Source organism: Bos mutus, chromosome 6, assembly GCF_027580195.1.
Source record: "Bos mutus isolate GX-2022 chromosome 6, NWIPB_WYAK_1.1, whole genome shotgun sequence".
NCBI lineage: Eukaryota > Metazoa > Chordata > Mammalia > Artiodactyla > Bovidae > Bos > Bos mutus.
In genome coordinates this window covers 70,988,086-71,008,325 of record NC_091622.1, presented here as the reverse complement: position 1 = coordinate 71,008,325, position 20,240 = coordinate 70,988,086, and the positions used below count along the sequence as shown (strand labels likewise).

At 37.2% G+C, this 20,240-nt stretch overlaps 1 protein-coding gene across 2 annotated transcripts in view; it reads left to right on the top strand.

Annotated features, from left to right (window-relative positions):
* NMU (neuromedin U) overlaps positions 1–17,881 on the top strand; it is a 33,381-nt gene extending 15,500 nt beyond the window's left edge. The window contains exons 3-10 of one of the 2 annotated variants that reach the window (XM_005899051.2): positions 1,193–1,240; positions 5,068–5,127; positions 6,490–6,519; positions 6,609–6,659; positions 9,028–9,102; positions 12,186–12,239; positions 12,990–13,029; positions 17,773–17,881. In XM_005899051.2, the coding sequence (XP_005899113.2) occupies positions 1,193–1,240; positions 5,068–5,127; positions 6,490–6,519; positions 6,609–6,659; positions 9,028–9,102; positions 12,186–12,239; positions 12,990–13,025 (354 nt within the window). In that variant the 3' untranslated portion in view covers positions 13,026–13,029; positions 17,773–17,881. The remainder of the gene's footprint in view (positions 1–1,192; positions 1,241–5,067; positions 5,128–6,489; positions 6,520–6,608; positions 6,660–9,027; positions 9,103–12,185; positions 12,240–12,989; positions 13,030–17,772) is intronic. The other variant, XM_070372943.1, reaches the window with a different exon arrangement.
* The last annotated feature ends 2,359 nt before the right edge of the window (positions 17,882–20,240 follow it).

Here is a 20,240-nt window from a genome sequence, read left to right as displayed (position 1 = left end):
ATTACTTTGCCAACAAAGGTCCATCTAGTCAAGGCTATGGTTTTTCCAGTGGTCATGTATGGATATGAGAGTTGGACTGTGAAGACGGCTGAGTGCCGAAGAATTGATGCTTTTAAACTGCGGCGTTGGAGAAGACTCTTGAGAGTCCCTTGGACTCCAAGAGGATCCAACCAGTCCATCCTTAAGGAGATCAGTCCTAGGTGTTCATTGGAAGGACTTGATGCTAAAGCTGAAATTCCAATACTTTGGCCACCTCATGTGAAGAGTTGACTCATTGGAAAAGACCCTGATGCTGGGAGGGATTGGGGGCAGGAGGAGAAGGGTACGACAGAGGATGAGATGGCTGGATGGCATCACCGACTCGATGCACATGAGTTTGAGTGAACTCCGGGAGTTGGTGATGGACAGGGAGTCCTGGCATGCTGTGATTCATGGGGTGCAAAGCCTCGGACACAACTGAGCGACTGAACTGAACTGAAAGTAATAAATGCCAGTAATTACTCTAGACACCCAGCTTAGTACTGATAAGTACTTAGTACTTATCAGCACAGTTTTTAATGATTAATATAAATCTCTTATTCTACAGTTTAAAATCTTTCAAAGTTTCTTTTAAGGATAAAAGCTGAGGACAGCTAGTTGCCAAGCATAGTCAATAAACCTTCATTGTAAAATCGAACCATTTTCTAATGCTGGCTTCTTGATAGAGAACTAGAAGATGGCTCGTGTTGTGTAAGAATAAGTTTTTACTGTATACTCTTTATTGTTTAGCACGTATGCTATTTTCCTGTTGGTTTAGATGATGTGATTAGATTTATATGTAGTAAAGAACCATGTAACAGGATGCTCCTGAATTTTGAGGCCATTCTTTAGTCACCACACACGTTTCTCAGGCTGAATAACACTAAAAGTTTTTCCCCTCAATGTTTGAAGCATCTCTATCTCTGATGATCCCTATGACTAGAAATGGGGATGTATACCCCTGTGCCTGGGGTCAGATCTTGGGGAAATTCCAATTCCAGGACTTCTTTAGATAGTTTAAAAGGCTCTTCCCTCCCAAATCCAGAATCCTGAACAGTCATGGAACCTTCATTAATGTTTTATAAGTAAGCTGACTTTATAAAATCTGCTTTCTGTTTTTTGCTATTGTCTGTCTGTTTCCAGGATATAACTGGAATTTTCATCTGTTTTACAGATAAATGATGCTTGTTTGTCTTTGCTGTCCATGCATCCACAGCCTCAGGTAATTCTAAATGGAGTTGTTTCGGAGGGATGTAAGCATTTGTGTCATGCTGAAATACTGCATTTCTCCCTCTGGACCTGTCATGATTTTATGGACTTATTAAAACATGTCAACATATTAAAAATTATTATATCATTGGCAGGTAATAATGAGTGCCAACAGTTTATGTAAGGTGCTAGGCTTTATCTCTAAGAAAAATAGATATGCAGATAAAATACCCATATTTTAGAAAGTAAAATGCTAATTTCAAAATCAAATTCTGTGTTAAAATGTGTCTATTGCTGTATTAAGGGACTAATATCCTGGTCCCTCAATTGAGTTTTCAACCCATGGAGAGATGAACTTACAGAGTCAGATTTAGGAGATAAAAATATCATTGTAACTGAAAAGTCAGTTTGTGAATGGGGCCTTAGATATGCTGACCTTGCTAAAACTACCCCCAGAATTAAACTGAGGTTAGTCAGTGACTCAAGCCTTCTGCCAGAATCAGGTTTTGTGCCACAGGGCAGTGACAAGGCAAGAACAACTGGCCAGAGAACTGGCTACCTAAGAGGAAAGGGCTGAACAGAGCGTGCCCAGTTTCTTGCTGCCAATCATCAGGTTAACTCATCCTCTTCCCACAAGAAACACCTAAGAGAGGGCTGGGGAGAGAGGAGTATTAGTCTAGCTCCTATACCTGGAAGTGTTACCACCCAGGGTTCCTGGCCTCCCCTAATAAGTAGAAATTGACTAGAGGCCAGGCAAGGAATTCAGACAAAGGTTTTTTGGGGCCCCTGTTGCAGCAGAGGGAGCAAGAACAAGTAAAGGTTCCCTTGCTCGCACTCCCTGGGTGTTGGGGTGGGGACTGGTTCCTTATATGGAGTGGGGGTAGGGGTATGTCCAGGGGTTGGGCTGGAGGGATGGCTTAGGTGTTTTGCCCACCTCTCTGGTGGTGTCCAGTGCAGACTCAGTACTCCTGCTTTTGCTCCTGGCTCTTCAGAAATAGCGGTTGGGTTTTTTGGTCTATTGGTATCTTTTTGTCCATAATTTGCCCCAACTGCCCAAACATCAGTTATTTTTAGTCTCATGTAGTTTCTTTGTATTTGGTTGCTCAAGAAGAGCTTTGTCCAGGTACAAGCATTACAGCAAAAGGCCCTGGGTCCCCGCCTATCTCAGAAACATGGGGAGGAGTGGGAAGGAAGTGTGTCCTTACATGTCTCTGCTGGATGCTGCTCCTTCTGTCTGCAGTTCTGTCTTTGAGTGCCGGTGTAGCAGAGTTAGCCTTAGAGTCTTACCTTTCTGAATCAGCATCACTAGTCTCCTGATCAGAGGAGAGGGCTCAGCAGAGGCTCTTGGCTCAGCCTCTCTCAGCTCAGTCAGCTGTGTGCCTGGGGTGACTCCTCTGCATGGTCCGGCCAGGGTGCAGTGCCTGTCCTTCACGTAGTCCTTCCAGAATGTCATCCTGGCCGGTGTGAAGTAGCAGCCTTGTAAAAAAAAGTGCTGCATTTCTGCTGCTGCACTGGTTCCTCAGCCTGCAGAGGACCACTTGCAGCAAGTTACAGGTATTAGGTGGTAAAGAGAAACCAGAATCACAATAGGTTGACATTTATGAATATTTCAAGTTGCTTGAGGAACCTTGGTGGATATATAACATGGAATGGATATTAGTCAGCACAGAAACTTTTGCATTATATATAAAATTCAGAAGCACCCTCAGAATCACTTTTATGTCTGCAAAATTAAAAGGATGAATTTTAAAGCACTCATCTAAAAACCATAAAAGTAAATTAGGCTTTTATTGGCTTTGGAGACTGTGTGCCTTTTGAGGACAGCTTGGTAAATTTACTATGAAATCTTTTACACTAATTGATACCATTAAAAATTTTTTTTTTCACATTAGCTATTATGTATATGATTCTCTGAAGAGTTCTTCAAAACATTTTTACCAAATAGAAAATAAAGGCTCTTTTAAAAGGTCCATGATTAAAAAAATACTAAAAATCCCATATGAGAAAAATCTTTAAACAACAGTTGCAGCTCAGTGAATATTGGCTTCATGTAAAAAGTTGCTGGAGGAAATACAATTTGTTTGGAAACTTTTTTCTGTCAGACTTCAGTCTTGTTGCCACACCTCATCTGACTTAGAAGCTGTTTTCTAAGGAAACACCCATATATCTGAATTTATTCTTCTTTGAGCTGAGACACATGATATCACTAGACTTTTTTTTTATTGTTTTATATTTTGCAGCATTTCTAGATGGGCCGTAAAAAGAAGTTTCAGGAATTTATTTCTAGATTTTTCTGGGTGACCTGCATACCCAACCATGAAGGGAAAAAGTGAAAGATATATCAGTGTTCACACTCTATTTTTTCTCTCATCTAACTCCTAATCATAGGCTTAGCAGTCAATACCAGTGCAAAACTAGGTCAGACAACCTAGCTGTGTGTGGTACTGGGGAAGTAAGTCACAGTCTCTCAGAACCTCACTTGCTTTATACGTGAGAATAACAATTCCCATCCTATATATCAAGCTGTGTTTTAAGGACAAAGTGTGGATTATGTGTATGAAAATGTTTTATAATTTACTGAAATACTACATACATATGAACCATTTAATATAGTTAATAAATATCCCAACAATTTGCACCGGGCAGGCAAACAAACAGAACAAAGCAGGCCTCTGATGTGCTAGGAAGGGTGTTCAGAGAAGCTGCTTCATGATTCCACCTGTATCCCTAAGCTATAGCCTACCCTGTTAAACATGTGTGTGCCAAGGGCAAGGGTCTTGGTGGCCCTGAATGGTCCCTCGTGGCACATCTACTGAATTAGCAGTAACTGCAGCTGTAAAGCAAGCTTTACAGATCACACACTTTTTTAATGCCACTGCTGTAAACTAATTGCTCTGTCTGTGGCACTGTGCTAAGAGCTTTACCACATGTTATCCTTCCAAGAATTCTGAATTGATGTTGCCATCCTTGATTTATGATGGCAGGAACTGAAGTTGAGAGAGGTTAGTCAACCAGCCTAAGGTTACACAACTAATAAAGAGGAAATGGAATTTGCACTGCTCTTGAGTTGCAAGCTGCTCAACTCCACAGACGCCCCCCCACCCCATTTCACCTTATTATTTCCAATACGTATTTATTAAGTAATCAATTGTTTCTGATGTGACTATGCTGAATTCTGTGCAAAGCAGGTTTCGCCCCTGCTTGTCCCTCTGTGCTCCTCCTAACCACACCCAGCTGGCTGTGAGCCACAGGAGCCCTGCCCTGCTTCTACGCTCAGATGCTTTGAAAAACCTGATCCTGGGGTGTGCAGTCAGCAGCCTGGAAGGGTGGGAACTCAGCTTAGGTGCTCTGTGCATGGCCTGGGCTTCCTCCCATCCAAACTCCCATTGTTTGCAAACAATTGCAGGATTCTCAAATTAGCCAATAATGAGTAAATTCAGCAAGGTTCACAGCTTTGGCATGTAGATTCAGACTTTGCAGCAAGCTGAGAAGAATAACCCCTCTTTTTGCACTTCCCTCATTACTCTCATAGCATTTTAGCAAATACTGAGAAGTTTTGTATCTGGACTCACAGTGGAAGCCTTAATCAGTGCATATGTGCAATATATAACTTTTTTTTTTTTTCCTGGTTGGAAAGACGGTTTTACTTTTAGGAGCCAAATTTTTTTGTCATGAGAGAAATTGAAGGATTTCAACAGTTTCAATGGGCCACAAGAAGAATTCTATTTAGGGTATTGAAATATATATCCTCATGATCCTGACATTGTATGGTTATTTCTTCTGTGCAGCAAATATTGTTAAAGCAGAAGCATCATCTGTGCATCTTCTTATTTATATTAGGCATCCAATGCATTGGAGGAGATTTGCCTCACAATTATGCAGACTCTACCAAAGCCCCAGGTAAGGTTCAAATGGTGTTTAATTTGTAGGCAAAAACAATTGCTCAGAAATATCTTGGAATTCCTCCTGGAAGAAAATATGCTCAATTTAGGAAGCATGCTAAGAGGAGCTATAAGAACGAACATAAGTTGATTTTGGATAAGAAACAAATACTTCAGTTTCTTTGATGCCTGAGAATTTAGGGTCATATTAGTGGAGTTTGCAGTCATCTAATTGGAAAATTATATGTCCCCCTCAAGTATAAGATGTGTTCTAGTTCTGATGAGAGAAATTTGGGGTCATTTTGGCTCTTTCTCTCTCCCTGAATCGTACTACAGTTGGAGAACAGATGCATTTTTCTAAGCTTGGAGGTTAGGACACTGTACTTTGTCAGAGAGGACATTAATAATGAAGAAAAAAGCAAACTGTATTGTCCATGTCGGTTTGAAAATTATATTCTTACTGTGATGTCTTGGTTTCTTATTAAAATTATTATTTGATTTTTCTGGGAGAACTTTTTGTCCTGAAGTGAGGCAATGGGAACTTGAAAAATGGCATAATGTGCCATACCTCAGTTGATGTTCTGTATCTGGTAGGTGAACTAATTTTAAAACTACCTTATTAAGGATAAAAGCCTCAGGTTTAGAAAATATTTTTCATTAAGAGTTTAACCTATTATCGCTGGTGTGTTCTGACTTCCATACCTCACACATGCAGTAATTCAAAGAAAACTTGATATTTTAGAAGAATAAATATTTTTGGAAACTAAGTGTTTACAACTGTATTTTTTCTGATGTTTTTAATGGTGACATTTTCCAAACCACTTAATTGACTTTTTATCTAATTAAGAGAAAATATATGACAATGGTGTTTACCCATGAGTTGCTATTTATATTAAAAGCAAATGAGAACAAAAAAGAACAACAAAAAGGGAATGATATGTCTCATTCTTAAAGACAAATTTTTGGAATGAGAGAGGACTCTAGAAAAGTTTATGGAAGGAAGCAAAAATAACTGATAAGTCTTACTATGCAGTGACAATTACAAATAGTTTGATGTGATTCCTTCTAGTTTTTTTCTCTGAATAGTCTATCGTGTGATCATATCAGAATTTCCCATTCCACCACTACAGAACACTCAGGATGTTTCCAATTTTTCGCTCTTATGAATAATGCTGTAACAGAGATCTTTTTTCATACTCTTATTTATAAACAGTTTTTAGTTAATTGCCCATTTATTTTTAGAACAATATGTACTTAACTAATTTCAGTCTTATATTTTATATATAACATATGTAGCACATGTTTTAAGAATTATAATCTTACATATTTCTCATTATTTTCTAATATAATATAGTGATATTTATAAATCTCTTTTCAACAGGAAACAGATGAAAAAGATAACACCAAAAGGGTAAGGTGATTTCACAAGAATTCACATTTAAAAACAATCAGGAAACCTCTGATCATTCATAGTAAAGCTCACTACTTTTTTTTTAACAGTTCTTATTTCATTATTCGAAGACTCGAAAGTTGGGCAATTCAAATGTTGTGGTAAGTTGTAGAGTTACTTATTAGTGATCACTTGTATTTTTTTTAAAAAACTGTTTTTGCAATTTATCTCATAGAGCTAGATCGAGATTCATGGTTTTTTTTTTCTTTAAACATTTATATACAGATGAACAAATGGAATTCAGTATTTATTATACATTTATTTTATATCTCAACAGCTACAAGTACATTAAATCCATTCATTTATTCATTCAACGATTATTTACTGCATATCTTCTCTGTACCAAGCCAAGCACAATTCTAGGTACTAGAAAAAATGGCAGTAAGTGTCATGCAACTTACATTTTAGAGGCCAAAAAAAGCAAATATGATTAAGTAAATCATGTTGGTTTATATGTTGATTACTGCAATGGAAAAAGACTTCAGTTCAGTTCAGTTGCTCAGTCGTGTCCGACTCTTTGAGACCCCATGAATTGCAGCATGCCAGGCCTCCCTGTCCATCACCAACTACTGGAGTTCACTCAAACTCATGTGCATCGAGTCGGTGATGCCATCCAGCCATCTCATCCTCTGTTGTCCCCTTCTTCTCCTGCCCCTAATCCCTCCCAGCATCAGAGTCTTTTCCAATGAGTCAACTCTTCACATGAGGTGGCCAAAGTACTGAAGTTTCAGCTTTAGCATCATTCCTTCCAAAGAACACCCAGGACTGATCTCCTTTAGAATGGACTGGTTGGATCTCCTTGCAGTCCAAGGGACTCTCAAGAGTCTTCTCCAACACCACAGTTCAAAAGCATCAATTCTTTGGTGCTCAGCTTTCTTCACAGTCCAACTCTCACATCCATACATGACTACTGGAAAAACCATAGCCTTGACCAGACGGACCTTTGTTGGCAAAGAAATGTCTCTGCTTTTGAATATGCTGTCTAGGTTGGTCATAACTTTCCTTCCAAGGAGTAAGCGTCTTTTAATTTCATGGCTGAAATCACCATCTGCAGTGATTTTTGGAGACTTATGCAAAGTCATTTTAAGAAATATTTTAAAAGATGATTGTCAAAAATGTAACTATTGCCCGCAGTGTGGGAGACCTGGGTTCGATCCCTGGGTCAGGAAGATCCCCTGGAGAAGGGAATGGTTATCCACTCCAGTATTCTTGCCTGGAAAATTCCATGGACAGAGGAGCTTGGAGGGCTACAGTCCATGGGATCACAAAGAGTTGGACATGACTGAGTTACCAACACTTTTACTTTTTCAGAAATATTGACTTGTATTCCTAAGAGCTCCTTATTTATAACTAGGTATTTAATTTGAGAATTTACTCTCTCAGATTAGCCAGATAACAATAACTTTAATTCATTTCACTTCTAAACTGTGTGGCTGTAGTGGTGGTTTTCTTTCTGTATGCATGGATTTATAAAGTGCTAACCAACCTATTTCAGTGTTTCAATCTAGAATACTTAAAAATTAATTGACTATAATATTCTTTCTAAGCTTGTGACTCACTATCATGGACCATTTTATGAAATGAGGAACATAGTGTATTTTAAACATATGTTTACCTGTAGGAACGTGATTGTAACTATAAACTTAGTTTTAAATATTTATCTCATTGAATAACAACTTCTCTTACATGTGAGGAGTTGAAAGTTAGGTTATATGAGCTTTAAACTAAATACACATTGAACTGATTAACAGGTAACCATTATAGGTGGCTTAAAGTAATCCGTTTGATGAATTAATTTAATGTTTGTGAGAAGGTTCCATTGAAGAAATGCCTTTAAAATGAAACCGTATCAGGTAGCCACATGTCTCAAATGTGCTTTCATTTTCTTCTGCTTGGCATCTTGACATCTTGGGAACATGTATCTTAGTCACATTTTTCACCATCAATGACACATTGGCATTTTTTGTGTCTCTTGTTGTCTTGTTCCACGTGTTCAGTTTTAAATGAAATATGTATTTTATAAAGAAGATTACTAGATGTGTGTATAGTATAATCTTCCAGATGAACGTGTTCATGACGGAAAACTGATTCTCACAGAGTTGGTTTCATTTGTCCCAGACCATTCTTAGTAAGTCTGGAAGCAGACAGGCGGCTTTTTGTTCTTCAAAGATACAGGCAGGTGTTTCTCTTGTTGGCTGGTGATGGAGTTCAGGCCCTCAGGAAAGAGCTTCATCAACAGAATGATCGAGATTCCCAGCACAGAACTGCCAACTTTTATTCCATCTCTTGGCTTACTATCCACGGCTCTTTGAAATGCTCACAGAGGACTGTCTTAGGTCACACCTTTCTTGTTCTTTTTTGGCTGGAGCGAGGATAGTGGGTAATAACAAAAATAGATAGGAAGCCGTCTTTATGCCCAATGCTGAGAAGCCTCTGTGCTCATCACGTGTGTGTGTTCGTGTCTCTCAGTCGTCTGTCCTGCATCCGCTGCTGCAGCTCGTCCCACAACTGCATGAGAGAAGAATGAAGAGGTTCAGATTGGACGTATGTAACTAACTGCATGCTTGCTTCGCCACTCTGTGTGGGGCAGCGCTTTCTGCTTATTCCTAGGGGTGGTGGTTTATAAGATCTCCTGGATAAGCCTCACGTAACAGCCAGGTAGCCTACAGAAGAGCACTTGTTTGCAGGAGTATTTTCACACTCAGGAAGAGGAGAACTGTCCCCCTCCCCATAATAAGTCCCTTCTAACTCAGGCTGTGAGCAGTGAAGAAAGCCTGGATTAGACTTCCTTTCAAGGACCAGCCCCTCCCAGTGAGGAAACCTATTCATTCTTGGTTTGAGAAAGGACATGGCAGAGAAAGGACATTCCTCTCGAGTCATTAGATAGGAATAGGAGAAAAGATCAAGGACCTTTACTGACTCCTCTGTGTACATGTGGTTGAATGACAAGCTTTCTATCCAGGTAGTAAAGCATTAGAAAGAATAAGGTTTATGAAGTAAATATATCAGAAATTAAATGTAGGTATTTTGTTTTTTCCCACAATTAGCAAAAATATGGCCCAAATTCAGTGTCTTATGTTTAAGGTAAATATAACTGAGTTAACATGTTTTTAAACTGGAAATTCTGACATTTTTACTGCCCTTTGAAAAGAATCCTAATTCTCTCAATGATGAAAGGTTGTAGGCATTGTTCTTATGTAATGCCTTCCATTGTTGGGGTACATTATAGTTTTCAGTCTTACGGGATCTCATTTTATTCTTTTGACAATTCTGTTGATACTTACATAAGTATTGTTATGCCTGGTTTACAAAAAGAAAAACAACTCAGAATAGTTAAAGGAGTTTCCCAAGATCACAGTAGTGAGTGGGATTAGAGATTACAACAATTTCTTGCCTTCTAGTTTAGGGAAATATTTTTTTCCACTATGCTGTTCCCTTGGTAATCTAATCTTGAATATTTCTATTATTTTATTGTTAAATTTTTCTTAAGTACCATATTAATTTTATTCTTCTACTACCAAAAGTTTTCAAATACTTTAAAAAATGCATACAATTTAGGCACATAAATTCCTCAAAATTTATTTTTATGATCACTATCGCCTCCATAAATTCTTCACGTGGTTGAACTAAGCTTCCATCATGGAAGACAATACTGCTGCCAACTTTGAGAAATGGAAAAGGAACTGGAGTAGCCCCTTAAAATTTTAGAATTTCCAACATGAAAAAATCAAATCAGTTGTCAACTTTCTAGAAGTGATATATGCTTTTTAAATTAACTTTTACTTTCTAAAGAGTCTTCTTGACTTATGAATAGTGTAAGATTACAATTTAAAAATCCAGTTTCTTAAAACACACCAGCAAAATTATTAGTTTACTACAACATTTCAATGTTATTATTTGCAAAATCAAAACTACTCAGTAGTGTGGCCAGTTTGGTACTTTGTCTCAATGTTCCACCTTGAGTGAGACTATATTTTCACTTTTATGCATTGGAGAAGGAAATAGCAACCCACTCCAGTGTTCTTGCCTGGAGAATCCCAGGGACAGGGGAACCTGCTGGGCTGCTAACCATGGGGTCGCACACAGTCGGACACGACTGAAGCTGCTGCTGCTAAATTAGATATTACTAACTTGGTAGTAATATCTTATTGGATAAACGATAGCTCCTAAAAGTATTTCACAGCAAGCTAGGTTTCCTAGGAATCTATGAGAAAAGAAAGTAAAATACGAATTAAAAAAAAATTAGAGTTAAGTATTGACTTTTCTGGGCCTAAATCACCGAATTTTAAACCATATTTTTGATAGTGAAATATTTTGGGTTCTTAAAGAAAATGAATTTTCAGATTTTAGTCAAGTCAAACACTTTCCTTACATTTTCTTTGCTGGACATCCTCACCTCCATCCCAACATGGATTTTAGCGTTACCTCCCAAATTCTTTTATATACTGTTCTATCGCCAATGATAAGACTAAAAAGAACTGTGTGTCTGAGTTTGAAAACTTTAAATTTGGGCACATTTTAACTTACATGTTATCCTATCTTTCTTTTTCTCTGCTTAATATAATATACTTTATATATACATACTTAATATAATATACTTTCTCTGCTTAATATAATTATCTGCTTAATATAAAATACATATCTGTTCTTATATAACCAAATAAATATATAGTTTTTATATTTATATTTTTAAATATTAAAATTTTCCATCTTTAAATTAATTTGCAGGGATTTATAGTCAGGATGAGAATTAGGTATAGAATGTTCAGAATTTAAGATGCATTTGTTATAAATCAAGGATTTCAAAATTTTAATAGCTGTCAGGGACATTTCTTAAAATCTAAAAATATGATTATGTTTATGGAATATTTGAAAAGGGTCTTGATGACAAATTTCATAGTGATTGCTGTCCTGATACTTACATAAGTAGTTTTTTAAAATAGGAAGCTACAAGAACCAACTCTATAGAAATCATAAAATGTTACATATTTTTCTATTAAGTTTGAAATGAAATGTTTGAAAAAAGAAACAGTTCAAAATATATCCACTGTCAATAATCAGTTTGTTCCTATTTTTTTAAATTACCATTTCAGTGAATATAAGTATATGGGGAAAATTTCCTCTGAAGTCTCAATGAATAAAAATATAGTTTACCAAAGTTATCCCTCAATTTTAATTTAAATTCCTGTATTTGTGTATTTTAGCTATGACACAGCTCTATTTTATATTTTTTGCCTGTTCATTTGTTAGCACATACATGTACTATAAAGAAATTTTTTTATTCTAACAAAATGCTGAAAGGAGATTATAAATATAGTTACTTATCTATGAAATGTCTTCTGCCTACTTATTGATGAATATACATACAATTGACAAATTTCCTGAATATAGAATCTGTTTGACTGTTAAGGAAATTAGATTAATATACAACACTCTGATCTTACTGCTAGTATCACTGAAAGTTCTTCAGGTGTAAATAGAAAAATTACTTAATGATATGAATTATATACCCAGATCCTTGATTCCTTCTTTATTTAATTATGGTGGTTGAAAATAACTGTATCCTCAAGAGGCATTGGCACTTACTTTTACTTTTTGATTTTTAATATCCTCATTTTCTCTTCCAGGAAGAATTCCAAGGTCCTATTGCAAGCCAAAGTAGAAGATACTTTTTATTCAGGGTATGCATATACTATAATTCTTTAAAAATTCAGTCAATATCAGCATTGAAAAGTATTTTCACTGTGCATTTATTTATATTAACTTGTAAGTTTTAATTGTTTTTAAGTTTATCCCAAGATATTTGATATCAAGGTTACAGTCTGAGATTCATTTCTGTTACCAACTTATTGCTCTAATATTATGGTATCTCTGATCTCTTCTCTAATCCAGTATTCATGTTAGTAAATACCCCAAATGGCATTCACTTGTTTCATAGTTTAGTTCCATAATGTTTCATGTGCAGGAAATAAGTGTCTCAAAGGTGTATTACTCCTTAAGTTTTTTTTTTTTTTGGCTGCACCACGTGGCATTCAGGATCTTAGTTCTGTGAACAGGGATTGAACCCATGCCTTCAGCTGTGGAAGCACAGAATCTTAACCACTAGACCACTAGGGAAGTCCCGATATTACTCCTTAAGTTCTAATGAAATATTGAGCTAAAGAAATATTAGCCAATGGAATATTTAGCTAAGGAATGTCAACATTATTATTAAGTCTAAGCAGAGCTATATAGTAAGATTTGCATTTTGGAAACTAATTCTAACAATAAATTGGAGGAGAATGGACTGAAGGAAGGAGGAAAATAATAGATAAGGAAAACATAGATAAGGAAGAAATAATACCACTCATTGAGATCATTAGTCTGCTTTCTATGAAAATTAACTTCCCTCCTCAGTTACATTGCTTTGTTTCTAACTTACTATTTTCCAGCCACGCAATGGAAGAAGATCAGAAGGTTACATTTAAAATGGTATGTGTATCACAATTCAACTCAGTTTGAAAATTTCTGTCATTTTCACATCTTCACAAATTAACCTATGCTCACTATATTTCTATTATTTGATTAATGTATAGATTAATATTCTATATAAACACTGCAAAGATAGAGGCTATGAGGACTTCATATAATGGAAAATGCCAGCATTTTAGGACCAGATTTTCTTTGCCCATGTTGTATGTGCCTCACACTATGTCACAATAATCATCATCAGTTTTGCAGACATTGACCTAATCATCATTTACTGTACAAGTAGAATATGTCAGAGGTTGTATTTATTTTGGTAATCAATATCCACAATAGTGGGCCAGAACTTACAGACTGAATGCCTTTCTGTCCTCCAAATAACCTATATTCAAAGATTCTTTCTAAGAGTTGTGCTTACCATCTTTAGAGAACTAGAAAAATGTGGAATGACAGGAGAACATGACTTCTGCTTCAGTACTCCCAGAGTTTCCATATCTGTGTCGGAGATACAATAGACCCTTAGTAGCTATTGAATGGCCCCACACATATTTAATAAATATGTTAATCATATTATACTATACATTTTAAAATTAAATGCACACTGATAGATTTACACCAGAGAAATAAAACAATATTCTACTAACTTAAGTAATGCTAAATACAGATTCTATGCTGAACATACTTTTGCAAATATTTCATTGATATAATTTAATCTCAACCCTTGAGTACATATTTATCTAAGAATGTAAAAGTCTTAATATTTTTCATAGAAACAAAAAATCAAATCACATATTTTAACTAAAAAAAATAACACCAAAATTGTACAATTTCTAGAAAATGAAGGTAATGAAAACACACATGTTAAAACTTATGGACTCTGACAGAACCATATTTTGTGGAAAATTCAAGATGTTAAGCACTATCAAGCAAGAAAGCCATGAAATTAAAAGACGCTTGCTCCTTGGAAGAAAAGTTATGACCAACCTGCTGCTGCTGTTAAGTCGCTTCAGTTGTGTCTGACTCTGTGCGACCCCGTGGACTGCAGCCTACCAGGCTTCTCCGTCCCTGGGATTCTCCAGGCAAGAACACTGGAGTGGGTTGCCATTTCCTTCTCCAATGCATGAAAGTGGAAAGTGAAAGTGAAGTCGCTCAGTTGTGTCCAACTCTTCACGACCCCATGGACTGCAGCCTACCAGGCTCCTCCATCCATGGGATTTTCCAGGCAACAGTACTAGAGTGGGGTGCATATTAAAAAGCAGAGACATTACTTTGCCAACAAAGTTCTGTCCACTCAAAGCTTTGGTTTTTCCACTAGTCATGCATGGATGTGAGAGTTGGACTGTTAAAAAAGCTGAGCACCAAAGAATTGATGCTTTTGAACTGTGGTATTGGAGAAGACTCTTGAGAGTCTCTTGGACTGCAAGGAGACCCAACCAGTCCATTCTAAAGGAAATCAGTCTTGAATATTCATTGGAAGGACTGATGCTGAAGCTGAAACTCTAATACTTTGGCCACCTGATGCGAAGAACTGATTCATTTGAAAAGACCCTGATGCTGGGAAAGATTGAGAGAGGGAGGAGAAGGGGAAAACAGAGGATGAAATGGTTGGATGGCATCACCAACTCAATGGACATGAGTTTGAGTAAACTCCATGAGTTGGTGAAGAACAGGGAGGCCTGGTGTACTGCAGTCCATGGGGTTGCAAAGAGTCAGACACGACTGAGTGACTGAACTGAACTGAAGCAAGAAAGAGTGAGCAAATTAGGAATTTAAGTCAATAAGTCAAAAACAACAATGAGGTAAACCTCAGGAAAGCAAAGGAAGAATTATAAAATGGAAGATGAAATTAATTGATTATAAAATGGTAAAATACAAGAACTTGTAAATAGACCAAAAATCTGATTTTTTAATAAAATATGTAATACACTCTCCTAATTTTCCTAGCCTGATAATCAGTGAAAAAGAAAGAAGCCATAAATATACAAAAACACAAATGAAAAGAGAGAAATTAAAACAGATATAAAAGTAATGGGAATCATAAAAGTACTTTGCAAATCACTGTGGCTATCAGTTTGAAAACCTAGATAAAATGGAGGTTGTATAACAAATTAGCTGCTACCAAAATTGACCTCAGAAAAAAGAAAAAAAATCTAACTAGACTGATGACTTTGTGGGGGAAAAATTGAGAACATTATCTGGGAACTCTCCACTCAAGGTACTAGGTGAATAAATTTTGGATTTCCCAGCTCAGAGAAGGAAGAAAAATTTCAAATACTTTTATGAAGTCAGCAAATACTAATACCAAAACCTTACAAAGTTAGTATAAGAAAGGAAACTGTAGGCCAATTTTATTTATAAATATCAATGCAAACATTAAAAAATACAGAAAATAGTATTCAGCAATATATTGAAAGAATTATATAATCCCATAACCTAGATAGCATATTGAAAAGCAGAGACATCACTTTGCCAACAAAGGTCCGTTTAGTCAAGGTTATGGTTTTTCCAGTGGTCATGTATGGATGCGAGAGTTGGACTGTGAAGAAAGCTGAACGCCGAAGAATTGATGCTTTTGAACTGTGGTGTTGCAGAAGACTCTTGAGAGTCCCTTGGACTGCAAGGAGATCCAATTGGTCCATTCTAAAGGAGATCAGCCCTGGGTGTTCTTTGGAAGGAATGATGCTAAAGCTGAAACTCCAGTACTTTGGCCACCTCATGCAAAGAGTTGACTCATTGGAAAAGACTCTGATGCTGGAAGGGATTGGGGGCAGGAGGAGAAGGGGACGACAGAGGATGAGATGGCTGGATGGCATCACCGACTCGATGGACATGAGTTTGAGTGAACCCCGGGGGTTGGTGATGGACAGGGAGGCCTGGCGTGCTGCGATTCATGGGGTCACAAAGAGTCGGACACGACTGAGCGACTGAACTGAACTGAACTGAACTGAAGTTCATTGCATCAACTAAGATGGTTTAACATTAGGAAGTGCATGAAAATATTTTCACCTTTAAAATAAAAATTATGTAATCAATTCAGTACAGGTATACCTCCGTTTTATCGCACTTTGCTTTACTGCACCTCACAGATATATTTTTTACAATTTGAAGGTTTGTGGCAACTCTGTGTAGAGCAAGTTTATCAGTGAATTTTTTTCCAATGGCATTTGCTTAATTCATGTGTTATGTCTCATTTTGGCAATCCTTATAATACTTCAAACCTTTTTCATCATCACTCTATTTTTTACAGTCCATGGGGTCGCAAAGAGTCGGACACAACTGAGCGACTTCACTTTCACTTTCACTTTTGATCCTACTATTGTAATTGTTTCGGGGGGTGCCATGATCCACATCCATGTAAGGTGGCAAAGTTAGTTGATAAATGTTGTGTGTGTTCTGATTGCTCCACTGACCAGCGATTCCACTGCCACTCTCCCTCTTGTTGGGTTTCCCTATTCCCTGAGATACAATTCAGTTTTGAAGGAAGTGCTACTATGAATGAATAAAATGCTGTCAAACAGCATTGTTTGCTACAGAGAAATTGTTCCTGAAAGGAAGAGTCAACCAATGTGGCAAACTTCATTGTTATTCTATTTTTAAAAAATGCCACAGCCACCACAGCCTTCAGTGACTATAGCAGCTATCAACATGGAGGCAAGACCCTCCACCAGCAAAGAGATTATGACTCGGTGAAGGCTCAGATAGTGGTTAGCAATTTTTAGCAATAAAGTATTTTTAAATTGAGGTATGTGCATTGGGTTTTTTTGGACATGATGCTATTGCACACTTAACTATTGTATAGTATAAACATAACTTTTACATGCACCAGGAGACCAAAAAATTTGTGACTTTTTTCACTGAGATAGTCACTGGAACCAAACCTGCAGTGTCTCTGAGGTATGCCTATAGATACTTTGGTAAAGTGCCACATACATTTCTGATGTTTTCAAAGAAGATCCTATAGAAAGAAATTAGAAAAGAAATTAACAATATTTATATAATGGTTTCAAACAAAGTCAGTAGAAAGCTTGATAGTAAAACATTTTGGAGTATTTCTATTAACATCAGAAACAAAACAAGGATGCTCTGTCTCCTTTTATTTCATGTAGTTCTTAATGCCATAGCCAATTCAGTTAGACAAGAAAAAAAATAAAAGATACAAATATTGGAAAAGTGAAGAAAAAATTTCATGTGCTCATGGGACATACTTATGAACTTGAATCAACTATGTTTGGTATTAACTCATGTTTCAGCAAAGGCTTATGTTACATCAAGAATATGAGCAAACATTCCTACTTGTTTCAAGGAACTAGAACAAAGAGTTAATGAAAAAGAAATATCTTTTATAATATTACAAATGTTGAAACATTATAAAATGTGAACACAAAAATTTAATACTAAGTGGGAAAAGTGTCTGATTTTAACACCAAACTCAGTGTGAAAGTGAGTGAAGTTGCTCAGTCGTGTCCGACTCTTTGCGACCCCATGGACTGTAGGCTACCAGGCTCCTTCATCCATGGAATTTTCCAGGCAAGAGTACTGGAGTGGGTTGCCATTTCCTTCTCCAGGGGATCTTCCCAATCCAGGGATCGAATTCGGGTCTCCCGAATTGCAGGCAGACACTTTACCATCTGAGCCACCTGGGAAGCCCATTTATAGAGATCTCTATACTAAAGGAAGTATATATAGACTTGTATATGTATACATTCATATACCCATTTGTACTTAAACTTTTCTTTTCTTTTTAAACAGAACACCAGCTATATTCTGCAGAATCAACGCTATGGGATATAAAATGTACTGACTTTTTTCTTTTCTTCTGAAAAACAATCCTTGCTAAGTTTAACAAGTTTGAGAATCCCTGTGTTGTAAACATTCTTAGTAAAAGTTTGACTGAGATTGTAAATGTTTAATTTATTGAAAATTAAAGAAGCATCTTAAAATATTTTTTCTTAGTGTTTAATGATAAATCGTGTATAATAAAGCTGTAAATAATTATGTTCCCTAGATTCTTGAAGCTGTTGATGCTACTCATATACAATGCTCTTTAGTTATTTTTATGTAAGACACTTAGTAGAGTTGAGTTTTAAGGAGCTATTTTAATTTTTTCTGTTTGGATTTCATCAGCAACAAAATACCAGAGGCTAAAAAATACCAGAATGTCAAAAAGCTAGCAATCTTAGAATGTGCATGCCAACTAAAACTATTACTAGTTGGAGGATTTGGCCATGATTAATCCAATAGCCCAATATGCAAAATTTTATTTATACACCATAAAATAGTCTGATTGCTGCAAACATGTCAAGAGCCAGCTTTTTCTACCACTTAGTAGTATTAAGTTTATTTGTTTAAATTTTTTTATTGGAAAAAAGTTGATATACAATGTTGTGTTAGTTTCTACTGTACAGCAAAGTAAACCAGTTATACACATATACATATGGGAGAAGGCAATGGCACCCCACTCCAGTACTTTTACCTGGAAAATCCCATGGACAGGGGAGCCTGGTGGGCTGCAGTCCGTGGGGTGGCTAGAGTCGGACACGACTGAGCGACTTCACTTTCACTTTTTGCTTTCATGCATTGGAGAAGGAAATGGCAACCCACTCCAGTGTTCTTTCATGGGGAATCCCAGGGACGGGGAAGCCTGGTGGGCTGCTGTCTTATGGGGTCGCACAGAGTCGGACACGACTGAAGTGACTTAGCAGTAGCAGCACATATACATATATCCACTTTTGTAAAGATTCTTTTCCCATATAGGTTATTACAGAGTATTTTGTAGAGTTCTCTGTGCTATACAGTAGGTCCTTATTAGTTATCTAGTTGTTTCACCCTGCAGCATCTAAGAGGCAACCAGCTTCGTCCATTACCAGAAAGAATACACTCTTACTAGTAGAGAATCATGAACACAGTGGGTGAACTTTTTACATCAAATCAGTGTTTAGTGGGCACAACTAATGTCACGTGGATGTTGAGATTATCTCCCTTCAGTTTTCCTGGGTTTCCCCTTCTGATCTGGCCTCTTGGATAACTGTCTTCTCTACTGGCAGGTTGCTAACTGATTAGAGAAGCCTGGCTCTCTGTGTGGGTAGGATTAGGTCTTGCATTCTTCAGAGTATCTAATAAACTTTTGTCTTACTGATGATGACCACTGATTATAGCTTAAATTATGCCTTTTACTAACAGAGTCCCTGAATTTCACTTCTTGTCAATCCATGGGAAAAACATAATAAAGAAGGAGCAGAAGAGAACAAAAAATATCTTCTTTAAAAAATGAATTGACTTGACAAGACGGGAACTTGAGACCCAGAGTGTTGCCAGAGCTGCTCTAGGTCTTTGCTCAAAACCTGCCAACCCCCACCTTTAGCAAGAGTTAATATAAATCTTTAAACTAAAGGCTCCAGAGATAATAAAGAAGCTACAAACAAAAACCAGATGCAACCAGCTGGGACCAAGATGTTCACAGATCTGACCTCCAAGAGACTCTGCATCTCATTATACATTGATTTTACCATATTATCATATTAAATGACACAACTTCTGATGGCCAAGACCTGACATTAAGAACCAAAAAGGATAAAAAAGAGTGGCACTCCGTACCCCAGAAGACTAATGCATATGCCTTCCCATCATTAGCCTCACTCCTCCTCCCTTTGTCATTACTCTTTAAAATTAAACCCCTCTCCTTATCTGAGCAAGATAAGGAGAGGGATTTAATCTGTGAACTTAGTCCCCGCTTCTCCATTCTTTGGCCACTGAACAAAGCTTATGCTCTATCTCAGCTTTGGCTTCTTTATTGGGCTGATGGAACTTGAAGGGATAAAGAAACCATCCCCCGCCAAGACAGAGAACCAGTGCCTGTCTAGGGCCTGAGCAGGGTCCATAGTACTTAACTTGCTAAGGAATGAGCTCTAAAGCCCCAAATGTACAGGGCAACCCGAGCTAGTGTTATGCACAGTAATTCAACTAGCCTGGATTTGGGAGGGTCAGAATAAGAAAGGGAGTTGATGGCTAATTCAAGCAGCTCCCAGGGCCTCTTGGAAATCTAGTGAAACTTAAGGCCACTTAATGTTTGGAGGTGCTCTCATGATAGTAAAAAGAAGAGGAGGAGAGAAAGAAGGAGGGAGGAAGGTGGGAAAAAGAACGTGGAGAGGGGAGGAGGAGGCAGGGAATAAGAAAAAGAAGAAAATATAACAAAACACTTATGGGCCATTCAGTTCAGT